This window comes from Miniopterus natalensis, chromosome 4 (assembly GCF_054644295.1).
Source record: "Miniopterus natalensis isolate mMinNat1 chromosome 4, mMinNat1.hap1, whole genome shotgun sequence".
NCBI lineage: Eukaryota > Metazoa > Chordata > Mammalia > Chiroptera > Miniopteridae > Miniopterus > Miniopterus natalensis.
Window position 1 is genome coordinate 70,816,932 of NC_142084.1, and position 17,057 is coordinate 70,833,988.

Here is a 17,057-nt window from a genome sequence, read left to right on the forward strand (position 1 = left end):
ACCAGGTATTCTTATTATAAGTTTTCTTTCCTCCCTAGAATGGCTTCAACAGGAACAAACAGCCGTCCCATGCATGATATCTTTGGGGATTTCAGTGATACTTCCTTAGAAGATTCAAAGATGGAAAAAATAAAAAACTTGAAAATCAGTAGGAATCTTACTGAAATAGCTCCCAGTCATAGCAGATTTCTAAAAAGAAGCCAAACTATGGGTGAAAAACACTTATTCCCGAAAGAGGATGCTGGCCTGGGGAGTGGGTCCTGGCTGTCCTCAGGTAGGCCCCTGACCACTGCCTCAAAGCTCAGGACCAGTGCCGCGCTTAGGAAGCTGGCTCAGATCGAATCCAAGATCATGAATCGGAAGGTACAGATGGACTTGCCTGACATGGAATCCAACCCGAAGACCTCCAAGGACAGTCTTCCCAGGAGAGCAGACAAAATTCTTCCTAGGACTGCAGTTAAACTTTCTTCACAGACTATAGACAAAACCTCCCAGAAGCAGACCCATGAAGTTTCTGTCACTGAGAGCAACACGCCAGGTGGGAAGGTCAGTAGGTTTCTAAAGAAGAGAGAGCCACCTGTTGAAAAGCTATCCCCTGAAGCCCATTTTGAGAAAGAGAGGGATTTTTCAATGCCCAAAGAGAAAGAACCTACTAGAAAATTGGATTCTCTAGACAGTGATGAAGAGGAAATGAAAGAGTTGCTGGGAAGCTTGATGGAATCTTTTAGAGAAAAAGAAACATGCACGAATTGGGGTTTCACCAGCACCAGAGTCAGTGAGAAAGAACAAATGGAACTATTTTCGGTAAGATTTGCATGTATTTATTTTCAACAAAGCCTTTGCATTTTGACCTATATGTCATAGTCCTAGCGACTTTTAATAGCAGCCGTCACCCAGAAGCTACCTGAGAAAGGGGTTTGACGGGAAAAGGTTGGGTTTCAGACAGTCACAGCTCCCTATTGTGGGTGGGTCTGCTCTGTAGGGGATGGAATTTGGGACACATTAGGCAGTTTTGCAATAACTTGTAACTGTGTACACCACAGGACAGCACTTTGTATGACTGAATGAACATTGGCAGTGATTAATGTCATAGGCAGTCCACGCCTACTTGTCATTTGTACCACACAGGAATCATTAACTTGGGAAGGATGTATTTCCATTTTTTTATTGAGATGAAATTCACATAAAATTTCAAATGGACAATTCAGTGGCATTTAGTACTTTCACTATGTTTTGCAACTACCATCTCTATTTAGTTCCAGAACATTTTTATCATTCCCAAAGGAGACCCTGTACCCATTAAATAATCACTACCCATTTCTTCCTTCCTCAGCCCCTGGCAACCACTAATCTGCTTTTTGTTTATGGATTTGTCTGTCCTGGACATTTCATATAAATGGAATCATACAACAATGTGGCCTTTTGTGTCTGGTTCATCTACATTGTAGTATGTGTCAGTGCTTCACTCCTTTTCACGACCAAATAATATTCCACTGTGTGGATGGATGACATCTTATTTATCCATTAACCCATTAATGGGTAGTTGGGTTGTTTCTACCTTTTGGGCATTGTGAATCCTTTTGCTATGAGCATTTGTGTACCAGTATCTGAGCCTCTGTTTTCTGTTCTTTTGGGTATATAGCTCTGAGTGGAATAAGTGGGTCCTACAGTAATTTTATGTGTAACTTATTGATGACTAGTGAAACTGTTTTCCACAGCGGCTGCACCATTTTACATTCCCACCAACAGTGTATGAGGGTTCCAATTTCTCCACATCCTCGCCAATACTTATTTTCTGTTTTTTGATTATAGCTATCCTAGTGGATGCTAAGTATTGGGAAGTCTGCAAATTCATTTTGGTTCTGTTGAAGGTCCAAGCTGTGATAGATCATGTACTCAGGGGCCTTCATTTAGAAATGTGTAATTAACAATATGTACTTGAGGCAGAGTGATATTTCTGATTATTTGTGGAGTATTTCTAATTCCAACATTATCTTGTCTAAATGTTGTACCTTGACTTCCAGAAAGGAGGGGAGAGGAGAGAAAGGGCCACTGAGGGATAAATATCTGATCCAGGAAGCCTTGGTCTCATGCACCCTACTGGCCACATTGTCAAATGATAAGGACTTATTTATGACAGGTTTGATAATTTTGTTTCTTTTATTTCCGCCAAAGTTGGATCAGATCCCAAATCAACCAAAACTTCTTTCACTACCCAATGAGGAACTTTCCAGCCCAAAGCCACTTGGGACATCACATCTGCCAACCTTCCAATTAGCAGACGGGACTCTTCGCAGCGTGTGCTCAAAAGCTCACTCCCCACAGACTCACATTCCAGGGGACACAGCATCCAGCATGGTGTCATCGCTTTCTATCACCAGCACTGTGTCAAAGTCAGTGCCCTCGATGATGGCACATGGCAGGTTCTCATCCTCTCCCGTAAGGAGTGAGGCTGGGCCTGGGGAGGAGTCACTCTCAGAAGCCTCTGACAGCAGCCTAAATGGTAACCCATAGCCCTTTGCAAAGGTGTCACCCTGGGCAGAAAGGGTGAGGCTGCCTTTAGGGTCCCCAGTATGGTGGTCACAGGCTATTGTCACATGGAATACATGATAGGCCTTGTCACGGCCTCAACTCCTTTCCTGGTTGAGGGGCCAAGTCAGATTTTCTGTCTTTTTTTTTTTTTAAAGTATGTTTTTATTGATTATTAGAGAGAGAGAAAGGGAGAGGGAGAAACATTGAAGTGAGAGAGAAACATTAATCAGCTGCCTCTGTATGAATCCCATCCAGGGACTAACCTGAAACCTGGGTATGTGCCCTGACCGGAAATCAAACCGGTGACCTTTTGGTGCATGGGACGACGCTCAGCCAACTGAGCCACACTGGCCAGGGCTGTTCTGTCTTTATAATCTCTTCATTGGTCAGTAACCCTGACCAATTACAAATCCTCCTAGAAATCATCCTAGAGCCATGTGCAAAAGAAAGGCAACTCAATTTTTCTTTTTGTAAAAGAGAAATTTGCCTCCTTTCCTTTTTAAATTTGGAAAAGAAAGAAAAGTCTCTAACCAGTCACAATTAAACATTTCCATTATTTCCACATTATTTAACATTTTGTCCACGAACACATGTTTGGACCTACTTGCCATGTGAATTGAGATGACGATTAGTGTTAGAGGAGCTTGGAGGAGGGGGCGAGCCCTCAGACTAGAATGACAGGCTGGATTGGATCTGGTCTTTTGCTGGGTGGGTGGAGAAGGGCATAGAGCACAGCCCCTTAGCTGGCCTTTCCAGAGAGAATGGGCAGCTTTATCTTCCCTTCCCACCTCCAGCTCTTGCCTCCTGCTCAGGCGCCCTGCTCCCATCTGTTCCTACTAATAGTCCTTAGCACCCACATCATCAGGCCTTGGCAGTTGGCCAGCTGGAGTGCCAAAATGCTCAGTCAGTGTCAGCTCCCATGTCCTTAACTTGCTTTAAATGAAAACATAGGATGCCTCAGGCCCAGTCTCACATTTGCCTGAGGTGCCACTCCACTAGGCCCTGCAGCCTTCTTTCCATCTCCCCCAGAGGCTGGGGTGCCCCTCCCACCCTTCATACTTCAAGCACACTAGTCCCCCTGCATCCTTCATTGCATTGTGATTGTTTGCTCATCCATCTAAACCAGGACCCGAGAGGATAAATAAATTTTTAACAGAACACAACCACACACATTTATTTACATCCTTGATCATAGTGGAGTTCACACACTAAGGACAGAGCTGAGTATTTGGGACAGAAGAAACAGCCTAGCTTTCAAAGACAAAAATATTTACTATCCAGCTCTTTAGAGAAAAAGTGTGCAGACCCCCTGGACTAGCTTACTCAGCACAGGGACGGCATGCCTCCCATCTTTCAATCTCTAGTGCTTAGCCCAGTGCCTACATTTATGGAGAAAATAAATGAGTAAATATTATCATGTTACATTTTTAATTACAGATTTTAGAATAAATATTTTATCCCTTGATGATCTGGCGCCAGCTGTCAATAAGAAATTAGACTTGGAACAGAGAGTAAGTACAACTATCTAATTTTTCATTGTAGGCCATTACATAGAAAAGCTTGCAACTGTTACACTTCATTTAGGTCAGCAGTTTTTAACTGGGGGTGATTCTGCCCCCAGGGGACACTTTGTGATGTCTGGAAACATTTTTTGGTTGTCATGACTGGGTGGGGTGCGCTACTGGCATTGAGTTAGTGGCTGCTAGGGTAGATGCTGCTCAGTGCCCTGCAAAGAAGGTTCAGGTGTCATGTCGAGTGCCACAGGAGAGACCCTGACTTAGGTGATAACAGGATGAAGTTACTTAATATAGTAGACAATTAAAGCGGGTCCCATTTAAACCACCCCATAGCAACACCTGCCTGACTTGTTCCAGTGACGCATTGTGATTCTTGGCATATTAGTGACCACCTCACTATCAAAGGCATGTTTTAATAATACACAATAATGACACTTCAACAGATTTCACTCATGTGCTCCCCTTATATACTGAAACCATTAGTGTTAAGTGCAGCAGCTCTCTGCTGAAGCATTTCAAGAATCCCACTGTCCAAATCTAATGAAGGACCAGTGTGGACTCTCACCTGCTGGGCTCCCAGGGGTACCCTGTACCCCATTCTAAAGCCGTGGTATTTGGAGCTTGTTCATCGTTTGAAACACTTTACAGTTCTCTCTGCTGTCCTTTATTTCAGAAAGGAGGTCAGAGACAAAAGGCATCCAGCAAAAGTCCCTGGGCCAGGGGCCCCCCAACTGGAAGTGAGGTCTCGGAGCACCTGAGCGAGCCATCAGCCTCCTCTGCTGAGCCCCAGCATGCTTCCAGCCTGAGGCCGACGTCTGAGGCACCTATAACCAGCATGGTGAGTTTGGCTTATTCAGAAGATTTCGAGAAATCCCCAACTCTGACAGCATCAGAGCCAGTGACCCATTCTGAGGAGTCTCCGGACAGGACGTTGGCCACTTTGTCTGAACTCTCTGTAAGCCTGAAGACAGACCATCCCCCACCAACATGTGCATCTCGGAAAAAGTGGGCACGGGATGTTACAAGAGTCCTGGTGAAGGAGAAGGCTGTGCAGACCCTTGACCCCGCCTTCACCTACCAGTGGATGAAGGGTAAGTGTGTGGCCCCAGTGCCCGAGGAGGGAGGTGCAGGCCATGGTGGCAGTGGCACAGGCTCTCAGGCTGTGCACTGTGGGCGTCCTCGGAAGTGTGACAAGGAGCTTCAGTGTCTGGAGGTCTGGCTACCGTTATTAACTAGTTGGGGAGACCTCAGTTCCCTGGTTTCCTCTTCCACAGATGAGGGGCAGCTGTCCTGGGTGTTTCCTTTTCTTCTGAGCTTTCAAGAATTATGAAAGTTTCCAGAATAAAAGACTAAGGCTGTGCTTCTCAACTGCTGGGGACATTGGCAAGGTCTGGAGCCATTTTTGGCTGTGACAGCTGTGTGATAGTCTAGTGGGTGGAGGACAGGAATGCTGTTCAACATCCCTCAGTGCCCAGGATGGCTCCACCAGAGTGGTGGCCCCAGATGTCACTGATGCCCAGGGTGGGCCTGGGGAGCAGCACTGAGACAGAAATTGCCCTCTGGGACATGCATCTTCAAGCAGCTTATGGGGCCCAGCGCAGGGTCTCTGAGGGCTGCACTAGGTGATTGTCTCAATTCATTGTGTTTGGGTAGATTCTCTTCTGTGGTGTAGGGGCCCTTCTCATCATGCCCATTGTGACTTTCCAGATATTTCTCTTGTCTCCAGTGTGAGCCATGGCCCTTCCAGATAGAAGGTTCCCTTTCCTCTTTATGTTGTTACTGTTAATCCTCACCCAAGGATATTTTTCCATTGATTTTAGAGAGAGTGGAAGGGAGGGAGGGGGAAGGGAGGGAGAGAAACATTGATGTGAGACACATCAATGTTGATTGGTTGCCCCCCACACACACCCCAACAGGGGCCAAGGGCTGAACCCACAACCCAGGTATGTGCCCTTGACCAGGAATTGAACCTGCAACCCCAGCCAGGGCAAAAAGTTCCCTTTCCTTTAAACATTGTCTTGTTCCCTTGTCTCATCTAAAGGACATCCACAACATAGACAGAGCTTGTTCCTGGACTGTGCAAGGGTGTATAAGTCTCCTGGACCAGTTCATTTAGATTGGGGGCTTAGCCATACAGCATCCATTACTGCAAATTCCGCTACTCACCCCCTTCTCCTTTTTCCTTGGGACAGAGGCTGGCATGGCGACCACTGGGCAAGCCCTAGGAGGTGCCTACGTGGATCCTGCACCCATTGCCAGTCATGTCGTCAGCGCAGATGCAATAGAAGGTAACAACTTGGGAGGGTCCTTGCAGTGAAGTGGATGCATTTTATTTGCAAATTCACACTCATCATTTGAAGTGTGGCTCCTGCTTTAGCGCTGGGTTTGAGGAATCCGTTGGTGAGGATTTTCACAGCCACAGGCAGCAGCTATAGTTCCTAGGATCCCAGACGACAGACTGGGTGTCCAAGAACCTTCATCAGTCTGTCTTGCCGAAGGGCACATGTTGGACAGAAGAGGGTTATAAATAACACACTTCTAAGCCTTTCTATCCAACAGGGGTATTTAATTAATTTATTTTTGGCTTCTTTGACCCCATCAAATAGAAAGAGGAAGGGAGGAAGAGAGAGGGAGAGATAGAAACATTAATGATGAGCAAGTCATGGATCAGCTGCCTTCTGCACGCCCCTTGCTGGGGACTGAGCCCAAAACTCGGACATGTGCCCTGACCAGGAATCGAACCTCCATCTCCTGGATCCTAGGTCAATGCTCAACTGCTGAGACATGCCTGCTGGGCAATAATGATCATTTTAACACTGGCAGTTTTTATTTCTAATTGTATTTTTATTTAATTAAAATTAAAATTTTTATTTTAATTACACATTTAAAAAATGTGTAATATCAGATTTACTCTTTCCCATTTTTAAATGTACAGTTCAGTAGTGTTATATTCACATTGTGCAGTTGCACATTTTGGGTGTCAGTTTACTAACCTTTCTTTGTGTTGGATGTGGAGGTGGACTTCTGTTTCTGCCTAAGAGCTGAGCATCATAGACACGCAGCTCAGAGGTTCACACATGTCAGTAGAAGGCAGTTACTTTATTAGAGACAGACACTGAATAGATGAGGCCTTTACTACTTCCCAAGGTGGCATCACTTCTGGAAAGTGTCGTCGCGACATAGCCGGAGGGGTGGGGGCTGCAGAGCACCTGGACCCAGAGCAGTGGACACTGACAGGATGAGGATACTGTTTGGGGGACAGGAACCAGGAGCTGCTCAGTAACTTGGTACTGGGGTCAGCCCTGACAGCTTACAGCCCGACTGTGTTCGCACTCAATGACATGCTTAAGCAGCAGCTAAGCCTGACACAGCAGTTCATCGAGGCAAGCCGGCACCTACATGCGTCCCTCCTGCAGTCCCTGGATCAAGACTCGTTCCACTACCACACCCTGGAGGAAACCAAAGAGGTGACTGCAGCACGGCTACCCCTTCCTGGGATAGGGAGGGCAGGCAGAGCTCTGATCATGGGGACAGCACTAAGCCCAGGGCAGCAGGGATGCTTGGGCCCAGTCACCTTGTTCTATTGGAAGGAACCTGTTCTCTCCTTGTCCATGACAAGAGGCAGTGTGGGGAGGGGGATGCTGACAGCCAGCCTGGCGTGCATGGAAGCTGGCACAGCTCTGAGTGACCTCAGACCAAATGTGATCTCCTTGGTGAGGGGTGCTGTCCCTCCATAGACTCTTCTCCAGAGCCACCCAGCCGTGATGTCTCTTCTCAGTCCCATAGGCTGAAGCTCAAGGGATGTTACACTCACCTCTTTTTCCCCTCTAAAAATTTAACTGTTGTCTGATTATACAAAATGTTATTTTATAAAAATAGTTACAGAGAGATGTAACTTATAAAGTCCTCTGTGATTTCAGAGGTAACTATTACCAGTTTGATGTATTCTTTACATTTCTTATGTAAAATATGAACTATTTTATGTACAAATTAAATATTACACAACATATAAAACATTACAATGCATTAAGTATATATAATATGTATGTTTCTTTATAGAAATGGCATATGAACTGTTCTGCGTTTTTAAAAATCATTTTACGTACCAATATTTCAGTATGTATTTCTAAAAAATAATGACTTTTAAAAAACAGTCACAGTATCATCATACCAAAACCCAATTAACTTCTTCGTATCATTGGCTATCCAGGGTTTAGATTTCCATTTGTCTCAGGTCCACTGGGGACCCACTTTAAGAACCGATGTTCTAGAGATCTCCCGCCCCCCTTCCATCTCTTTTTTCTTGCAGTTTGTTGAAGAAAACAGGTGGTCTGACAGTCTCCCACATTCTGGACTTTGCTGATTACGTCCTGTGGGATCCCGTTTGTTCCTCTGTTGGATTTCCGTCAGTTGACTGGGATGCAGGCTGAAGTGATCTGATCACATTGCTTGCCTATAGCCCACCATGGCTCCTCACTGCCTACTCTAGGCCCATGTCCTGAAAGTGGCACCCAGGCCCTTCTTCCCGACTGCAGTCACCATCCTTTCACTCAGCCAGTCAGCCAGGGCTCCTCTCTCCTTGTTTCCACAGCATTATCACATGGCATCCTGTCATTTTTCTTTTGTCAGTCTGACCAGGAACTGCTGGGGACAGGCACGGTCTTCAGCACCCAAAGCCCTAGTAGGCTAAGGCATGGTGGTGACATGTCCTTGTCTTTCCTCTGCCCCACAGTACATCAGGCACCACAGGCCCGCCCCACTGACCCTGGAGGATGCTCTGAAGGAGGTGGAGGAGGAGCTGTGAACGCCAGGTAAGGACAGACTCACGGTTTTGGTCCAGTATTCTAGCTGTGACACATTAGTGTCCCAGGGTATATTTAATTGGGGGGGGGGGGACAGGTAGCAGTCAGGACTCAACTGAGCGGAATCCCAGCTCCAACCTTTTCTGAGTAGTTGACCCTCCTAGTCCCCACCTCTTCAGCATGATCAGCACCCAAGACGACAGACCACAGACCATGAAAATAGAACCTAGGTGAAGATGCTACCGCTCATGGCAAGACAGAGGCTGCCAGCCTGTCTGGAGCCCCATGGAATAGCTCCACTTGGTCAGGCACTGGCTTCCTAAGGAGGTGAGGTAGATGGGGGGACGAGAAGTCCTGTTCACTAACAAGGACACAGGACCAGGGTTCCATGCTGGGGAACTCTGTGTGAGACACCAGATAGCTTCTGACCTGAGTCTACAGCTTGGACAAAGTCCACACATCTCCTCCCTACTGAGTCTGAGCACACTTCTGAGGTCAACACAGAAAAAAAGGTCTTTATGAAAAAGTCTTTATCTTTATTTGAAGGCAAAACAGTAAAACTCACAAGAAATTGTTAACAGCACATGTTTATGCTTTATCCTGAATCAGACGCATTTAAACAATTCACAGCTACAGGAAACCTAGAACAAAATCAAATATTTTATCACATCAAGTTGAAAAATTGGAGGGTTTTGCATCTTATCGAAAAGAATTTTTCAAAAATGTTTCTGTACAAATAAACGGCACCGCACCCCACTGTCTGAAGATGCCAAGTACAGCCGATCCTGGTGTGGTACCCTGTGGCTCCCTCCAGGTCTCACCTCCCTGTGGTTGGAGGTGGGTGGGTAGGAAAAGGAAGTGACAGAGCAGGAGGCATGGCCTGTGGCTCCTCCCCACACTGGGTCTGAATGGACTGTCGCACACAAGTGCTGGTGTTGGGGTTCCTTTAAGTGAAAAACACAAGTAGACACTAAGGGCACAGATCTTCTGTGGGCATCATTCTGTGACCTAAAGCTTTCTCAGATCCATCTCCTTAGATCCTTTTGTTTCTGGAGATAACAGCAAATGGCTAACATTTAAAAAAAAAAAATTCAACTTAACTAAAATAACTAAGGGCCAGTATGTCTTGGAGAAATCAAGTTTCAAATGATCTCACTGGGGATCATCTTACATCAATATTTTTTTAAAAACTAAACCATTTGGAGTAAAAATGAAAACCCTGTTTAAAGTTGCAAATCAAGGTTTTGTTTTTCCATTTTTAAAGAGTGAGCAGTACTAGTGCCTGGCCTGAGCTTTGTCACGGCATATATGGTAGGTGCAGGTTGTAGAGCTAGCTCGCTGCACCCCTAGTCCGGGCGTCTGGCGTGCTCACCCAAGGCCGCCTCCATACACGCCTGCTGATTTAAGCGGAGACTCACATCTGACTGGGGGGATATAAAACATCCATTCCTTCCGGTGTCAACGACTCTTGTCCAGGGGGTAAGGGACTCATGTTTCTTGCTTCACTGTCCAGGGAATGAGTTCAGGGTGTCTTCTCATGTGAATCTTGCTTTGATGTGAGAGCTGGTTTGCAGGTGGGGCCTGTGCCTCCCTCAGCAGAGCATGGCACTGATCACTAGGTATGCTGTGGCTGTCCTCCTTTTCTGTCGCTCTCCAAAGTTGGAGGCTATGTGAGAACCAAACTGTTCCTACCATCTTCCACAGCCAATAAGCCAGGAAGGTCCCAACTGCCAAGCTGCCGGCGGGTGGCATGGTTCCTCACCACACCTACTTGCACTCGTCCCTGGCCTTCATGCGGGCGATGAAGGAGTAGCTTTTGTTCCTGCGGTAGTTCTCGTAGGGGTCATCCAGGGCCACGCCCACACCCTTGTACTGGTCCCACTTATCCCGCACGTCCCCCCCCTTGATGGGGTCCTGGATCCCTTGCTCTTTCACGCCGAGGCCGCCAGATCCACTCCAGCCTTAGGAAGAAAGAGGGGCGAGTGGTTACAACTTACAAAAACTGCAATCTGGTGCCTTTACCCCAACACAAAGTTAAGTAAGATTGCATTTGGGGAGATAACATGCATAAATGCTGTTTATAAACACAAAGCTGATAAAGAATGCCCAGCAGAACCCTGCAGGCTTGCCCTTTTTCCAAGATATGGTGGTGAGTCGAACTTCCTCTGACTCCATCATTCCCAACCCCAAAGCCCAGAGCAAGTTGTTCTTCCCCAGAACCTTACCCATTTTCACCAGCATCTGATGGCCTTTGTTCTCTTCCCCAAGCCTGGAGTCAGGTATAGGAGGTGCTGAATTAGAACCCAGACCGGCCGAGGAACTAAAATTAAGACAGGTTACGTCTTTTAAAAAAGAGCAGGTACATTTATTGGAATGAAAACTTAGAATATTACAGGGTGTGGCTTATGTGAACAGTCACAGTGTAGGATGGACACACACACTTGTGTCCCTACCATTCTTCATCCTCTTCGCCAGCCAGATAAGGGGACTCCCTAAAGATGATCGCCCCTGCTCCACATTGTACAGCAAGGGTGAGTCACACCAAACCCCTAAAACGGTTAGAAACAGAACCCAGCCACCGCCTCAGGCTTTACAACATGACCACAAAAAGGTAAGACCACGATGTGAGACAAGGAGGTGCCACTGTCACCATGCTAGTGCTTGGGTGTCCCTGAGGCACCGCCCCAGCACAGGCCGCCGCAAGCATGTCTTCTAATGACACATTTCAACATTCACAGTAAAACCTCAGAGGTTCCAGTGCTACCAGCGGGTCACTGGACAGTTAAGACAGAAATCTTACGGCGGAGTGGGGCTCCTGGACCGCGACCGACGTCTTCTCCCTGGGGAGTATGACTTGGACCTGGAGCGGGAGCGGGACCTCGAGCGGCTTCTTGAGGAGCGGGATCGGCTACGGCTCCTGTTGGGGGAGAGGAGAGAGCCCTGTGGGTCAGCTGGCAGCCACAAAACCTCAGGTGCAAATCCGAGAGGTGGTACCTGCCTACCTGGAGCGGGAACGGGAGTAGGAGTGGGAACGAGAGCAGGAGCGTGACCGTGACCTCGAGTATGAGCCAGATGACTTGGAAGACCTCGAGTTGGAGCGAGAGGAGGAGCGCCCTCGGCTTTTGGATCTGCTCCGAGACCGTGAGGGTCCACTGCAAGGAGAAGCTGGTGAGCTGGAGCTGGCACCTCCCAGTTCTCACACAGGCTGAGCCTACCACCCCTACTCCAGATTTCAAAAGACCCCAGGGGTGCATGTGGGGGTACAGACATGCCATTCACCCCAGCGTGTTGCATTCCTAAACAGCTTGGTGAATACAGACCCCAGCAAACTTCTCTTGTGCTGGTGTTTTAAGCTTTAACCCAGGATTGTGGGAACAGCTCCCTGCGCCTTTACCATAGGGGACCAGACTCAAGAACCAGGCAGAGGCTAGACCTGACTACTTCTGCCTATGTATAGGGGTGATGTCATATGTTCAGGTATGACATTGTGTTGGGGGCATGATATGACATGTTAGGGTGTGACAGAACAGTGTATTTGGCAAGACACAGCCAGGGAGACATGACGACCACATAATTCAGTGGGGATGCCCTTACCTGTTCCTCTTTTCCTGGCCTTTCCGCCGTCGGGCCCGCATTTTTGCTCGGAAGAACTCATAAAGGCCATTCTGCTCCCAGCCTTCGCTGTAAGATGGGCAATCCCCATGTGACCACAACAGCCTCCTTCCCAAAGGGTACTGGGAAAACTCATCAGGAGGGAGTAAGCCACCCCCTGCCACAAGCCTTTAGAGGCATGCAGCCTCCCCTCCCTCATTTATTCAGGGTGTTGAGCACGTGCCACCACAGATAGCACTTGGATGGTCATTTCCACGGGGATACCCTTTCTCAGATGAGGAAGCAGGCTGGGAAGTGGAGAGACTGGGCCATATACCCAGCTCTACCCGGCTCTAGGCCTTTCTGAAGTGCTGTTTCAAGAAAGAGCTGAGGGTCTTAGGGCATGAAGTAGTCATAACTGGGAACCAGGGGCTCTGACTCATAGATGGGAACACCTGCACCTGGCACAGGAAAGGAAGCAGTTTCAGCTGGGCTGGTGATAAAGCTATTAGGGGAGGGTATCCTAAAAGCGACCCATGACAATGCTTGGGTGTGTGCAGCAAGCTAAAGTGTCCCAAGTAGAAAAGCCTTTCATCAAGGGCCACTATGTGTGACACACATCACCCATAGTCAGGAGAGAAATGGACCCTCTAACTCAAACTAGCGATTTCTTAGCGACACCACACTTCTCACCTGGGCCTCACACCATGCTGGGCAGAAGGTATGGCTGCTAAGTCTTTCTTGTGAAGCAAACTTGGGGGAAGACAGGCTGGGAGATGGGAGAGACTCCCCTCCCATCACTGGCCCCACTGCTGGGTCTCCCCAAGCCCTGTACCTGTTCCTTGGCCTGTCATGGGAAGGAGGGCTGTAAAAGGCCTCCACAGCTGCCAGCAGCCTCTCGCTGGGTGGCATTGGAGGTGGAAGGCGGATGTCTTTAGGGTCCAAAGGCTTGTACTCATGATCTTCTAGCTGCAGTGGAGAACACAGTTGTCACCACACCTTGCTGGAGCCCCAATCAGGCCCACCCAGAGGGCTGGGGTGCAGGAGACAGGGCCCTGGTTTAGTGTTCACAATGCTCTGGGCATCAGAGTGCTTCCTGGAAGGTCACCCTCTTTGAGGCTGATAAAAGCCACAGAATTCTCTCTCCAGAAAATGGACACAGATGTGGCCTCCAGGCTAAGTGGACAGAAAAGAGCCTCTGTTCATTCATACACACACTGTGAACCCCAGATGCCCTACCTGCAGATGCCACCCTGTGCCCTGACTTCCTATCCAAGGCTCCATTATCTATGTTGCAGGCCCTCCCACAATCATAGCAGCCTTAGCCTGACCCAGGAACCCAGGACCCAGCTGAGCCGCTGGCCCCTCTGCCTCTTTGGCTAAGAGGGCATGGGAAGGGACAGTGACTAGCAGGGCCCCTGGAGCCCCAGCCCCTTGCTCACTCACCCCTTACATGCCCCCCCACCCGGTCCCTGCAGATCCCCAAGTTCCATGACGGTACCTCAGAGGCCAACCCTTTCCTGAAAAATCACTCTGCTGTCAGCCCCTGGACAGGGTGGCTTCCAAGAGCCAGTACTGAGAGGACCTGTGTGCCTCATGCCCAACCCAGCCCGCCCCAAGTGGCACCAAACTCTCAGCACCGGAAGGTGCAGAGGGAGCAAGGGGACATGGGCCTCCCTGGCTCAGGCACATTCTCAGAGACTGGCTTGGGCAAGTTCACTGGGGAGTGGGAAATGAGAGGGGAAGTAGCCTGGAGAAGCACTGTTTTGTAGCCTATAGGAAACGAGTTTCATTGGTGGACTTTTCACATGGAAGCAAAGGCACCTGCCCGAGCATGTGCCCCTAAGCTTGGCACTCACCACAGATCTTACCTTCACAAGGGGGGCCATCAGCCCAGCAGGGAGATCAAAGTAGGGAACGTTGGGGACCAGACTGGGGTCATCGTGGTTGATGTGGGGAGGGCCCTGTCGCCGCATGTGGGGGGGCTGCCCGTTGAAGCCATGGGGAGGAGGGCCAAAGTCGGGGTGCTGGGGACCCCCCCAAGGTGGGTGTTCATTGATCCCAGGATGTGGCATGCGGTGGCCAGGGTGATGATGAGGGGGTCCCATCTCTGCAAAACAGAAACTTGTCTTAGGCACAGGGAAGCTATGAGCTGGGTGGCGCAGAGGGCTCAGGCATGATTTCCAAGGTGACAAGTGCCAGCACAAAGGGGCTCAGAGAGGGGCAAGGACACCAACACCCACTTTCTCGGCAGACCCGTCCGGCACCTTCTCTCCCACTGCTTCACTGTCTGCTCAGGCACTGCATGCAGCAAGGGGAGAGGAGCCGAGGCTTGTAGAGGCCTGTCCTGCCACCCACAGCAACACCTGACTGGACCTCATAGGTTAAAGGAGCAGCCACAGGGAAATTACCAAACCTTCAAAAAGCAATGTTATAGGCTAAACTGCATTCCCTCCTCCCCCCAATTACCACCAGTGTCCTAACTCTCAGTACCTCAAAATGTAACAGCATTTGGAGATGGAACCTCTAAAGAGGTAATTAACTTAAAATGAAGTAATATGGGTGGGTTCTGATCCAATATGACTTATAAGATTAGGAAACAGACAAATAAAGAGAGACGACCATGTGAGGACACAGGGAGAAGGCAGCTTTCTACAAGCCAAGGAGAGAGGACATTAGAAGAAACTAACCTTATCTCTAGACTGGGAAACAGTAAATGTCTGTTGTTGGAGCCGCCCAGTCCGTGGGACTCTGTCATGCCACCCCAGGATATTAACACAAGCAATAAACGTGCTAAGTGATCTCTGAGCTGAATTTATAACCAATGGTGGATTTCAAGGTAGAAGCAATAATACAGTAGGAATAAAATTACTTTAAAAAGAGAAAATTAACAAAAATATTCTTTGGGGAAGAATAACGAAAATCAATACATAGAGAAGCTGATGAAAATTGTGTGACATGAACGGGGAACCAACCCCATGACAGCAGTGCGAGCTCTGGACTCAGCACCTGCTGACTGCCTGCTGCTGTGGGCAGTCGGGGGTTGCTTTTCCTTTTGGAGCTTGTCTTCCCTTCTCTGCAGGACAGAGAGATGGTGCCCTATTCCTGGGTGTGTGGGAAGAACCAAGGTGTCACACCTCTACAACTTGGTGTGTGGTCAGTGGTGACACCCGAGTCGCCAACCTGTTCTCCGCCCTGTCCCTATGACCCAGACTCCAGGAACATCAGCTGCACACCAAGGACCAAGAGCAGTGCCATCAGCCTGCTCAGGAGGCTGATCTGTCAGGTGCCTCCTCCAGGCAGGCAACCTGGACTTCTCTAGGAACCAGGGGCAGGAGAGGGCTGTGTATACTGGGCCTCCAAACATGTAAAACACTCACCAGCAGGAAAGTCCCCCTGAGGGTAGTCGAAGCGGTGAGGATAGGGTGGCCGCTCAAAGGGGTGCCTTGGGGGAAAGTCATCCTGCATGAAGCGGGGGGGGAAGCGGTTGAAGTTGTGGGGGTGTGGTGGCTGGTTGAACTGTGGGTGCTGCTGATGGGGTGGGAAGGGCCCACGGAAATGTGGTGGCCGCTGCATGCGGAAGGGTGGCTCTCGCTGGCCACCACCCCAGGGTGGCTGCTCGTGCTGGCTGTTCCAGGGACCCTCGAACTGGCTGTTCCAATTGGGGTCGGGTTGGCTGTTCCACGGTGCATCGCGCTGGCCATTCCAGCCTGGGTCCCCGCGCTGCTCACCCCACATGCCCTCATGGCTGTTGTTCCAAGGTGGGCAGTGGGGCGGTCCGCCCTGGTGGTGTGGGTAGGGGGGCTGCTCAGGAGGCTGCAAGACAAAGGGCAGATGTTAGCTACGTATGAGGCCCATCCAGTACCCCACAGACACCTGCCTCCACACCGCCTGGTGCTGCACGCTGACAGTCTGCTGGGCACTGCCCTGGGCAGGCCATGGTTTTACTTCAACCTACAGAAATGTGTTTCCTGGGTGGACAGTGGAGAGGTATTTGCCCCACCACTTTTAGAGTATGTATAGTAGCTGAGCCCCAGGGGCCACCTACCCTGAAGATGCCCCCTTCCATAACTTCCCTCTACCATGCGCTGTCTCCTGGGTCATCTCCCACATAAAGTACTTGCTCTCAAATCCTGTTTCACGGACTGGTCCTGGGTCTAACCCAGGAAACATGCTTCTACAGGTTGAAGACAACATAAGCTCCAATCTCACCCAGCTGCTGCTTTGAAGAATTAAAGCTGGACTGCAACCCAAACTCAGAGCCAGGGAAGGATGTGTCCAGATGAGGCCGACCAGAGGGCTCATCTCTAGGGTCATGGACGGCCAGTTTCACTGACCACAACCACCAGGAAGCCGGCCCAGGCCACCATACCCTCAGGAAGCCAGAAAGCCAGATTTTAAATATGGCAACTATTTCACAATGTGTAAGACACCACGTGGGCAGGCCAGGACAAGTACTGCCAGGCCACGGCTTCTGACTGTGGACTGCTCACCCAGGGCAAACCCTCGGTGAGGGGACCATTGTTGTGAGCCTCCCAGTCATGCTATGCTGGATGAGATGACCCTTGCCCTTGCCTAAAAGTTTCTGACCCCAAGGAAACAAGAGAAAGTGACT

The 17,057-nt window shown here is 49.2% G+C and overlaps 2 protein-coding genes across 4 annotated transcripts in view; one reads left to right on the top strand and one right to left on the bottom strand.

Moving 5' to 3' along the window:
- Positions 1-14,382, top strand: C4H19orf44 (chromosome 4 C19orf44 homolog). Its single transcript, XM_016209382.2, has 8 exons — positions 1-804; positions 2,176-2,503; positions 3,970-4,043; positions 4,723-5,140; positions 6,242-6,337; positions 7,350-7,516; positions 8,782-8,860; positions 11,590-14,382. Exons 1-7 carry the CDS (start codon positions 40-42, stop codon positions 8,851-8,853), a joined length of 1,920 nt encoding a protein of 639 aa, XP_016064868.2. The 5' UTR covers positions 1-39; the 3' UTR covers positions 8,854-8,860; positions 11,590-14,382.
- Positions 9,367-17,057, bottom strand: part of CHERP (calcium homeostasis endoplasmic reticulum protein) — an 18,774-nt gene continuing 11,083 nt past the window's right edge. For all 3 annotated transcript variants that reach the window (XM_016209381.2, XM_016209379.2, XM_016209380.2), the window contains 8 exons: positions 15,823-16,258; positions 14,314-14,552; positions 13,278-13,411; positions 12,446-12,532; positions 11,854-12,003; positions 11,652-11,768; positions 11,077-11,171; positions 9,367-10,812 (listed from right to left, as the gene is read on the bottom strand). In XM_016209381.2, the coding sequence (XP_016064867.2) occupies positions 10,619-10,812; positions 11,077-11,171; positions 11,652-11,768; positions 11,854-12,003; positions 12,446-12,532; positions 13,278-13,411; positions 14,314-14,552; positions 15,823-16,258 (1,452 nt within the window). In that variant the 3' untranslated portion in view covers positions 9,367-10,618. The remainder of the gene's footprint in view (positions 10,813-11,076; positions 11,172-11,651; positions 11,769-11,853; positions 12,004-12,445; positions 12,533-13,277; positions 13,412-14,313; positions 14,553-15,822; positions 16,259-17,057) is intronic.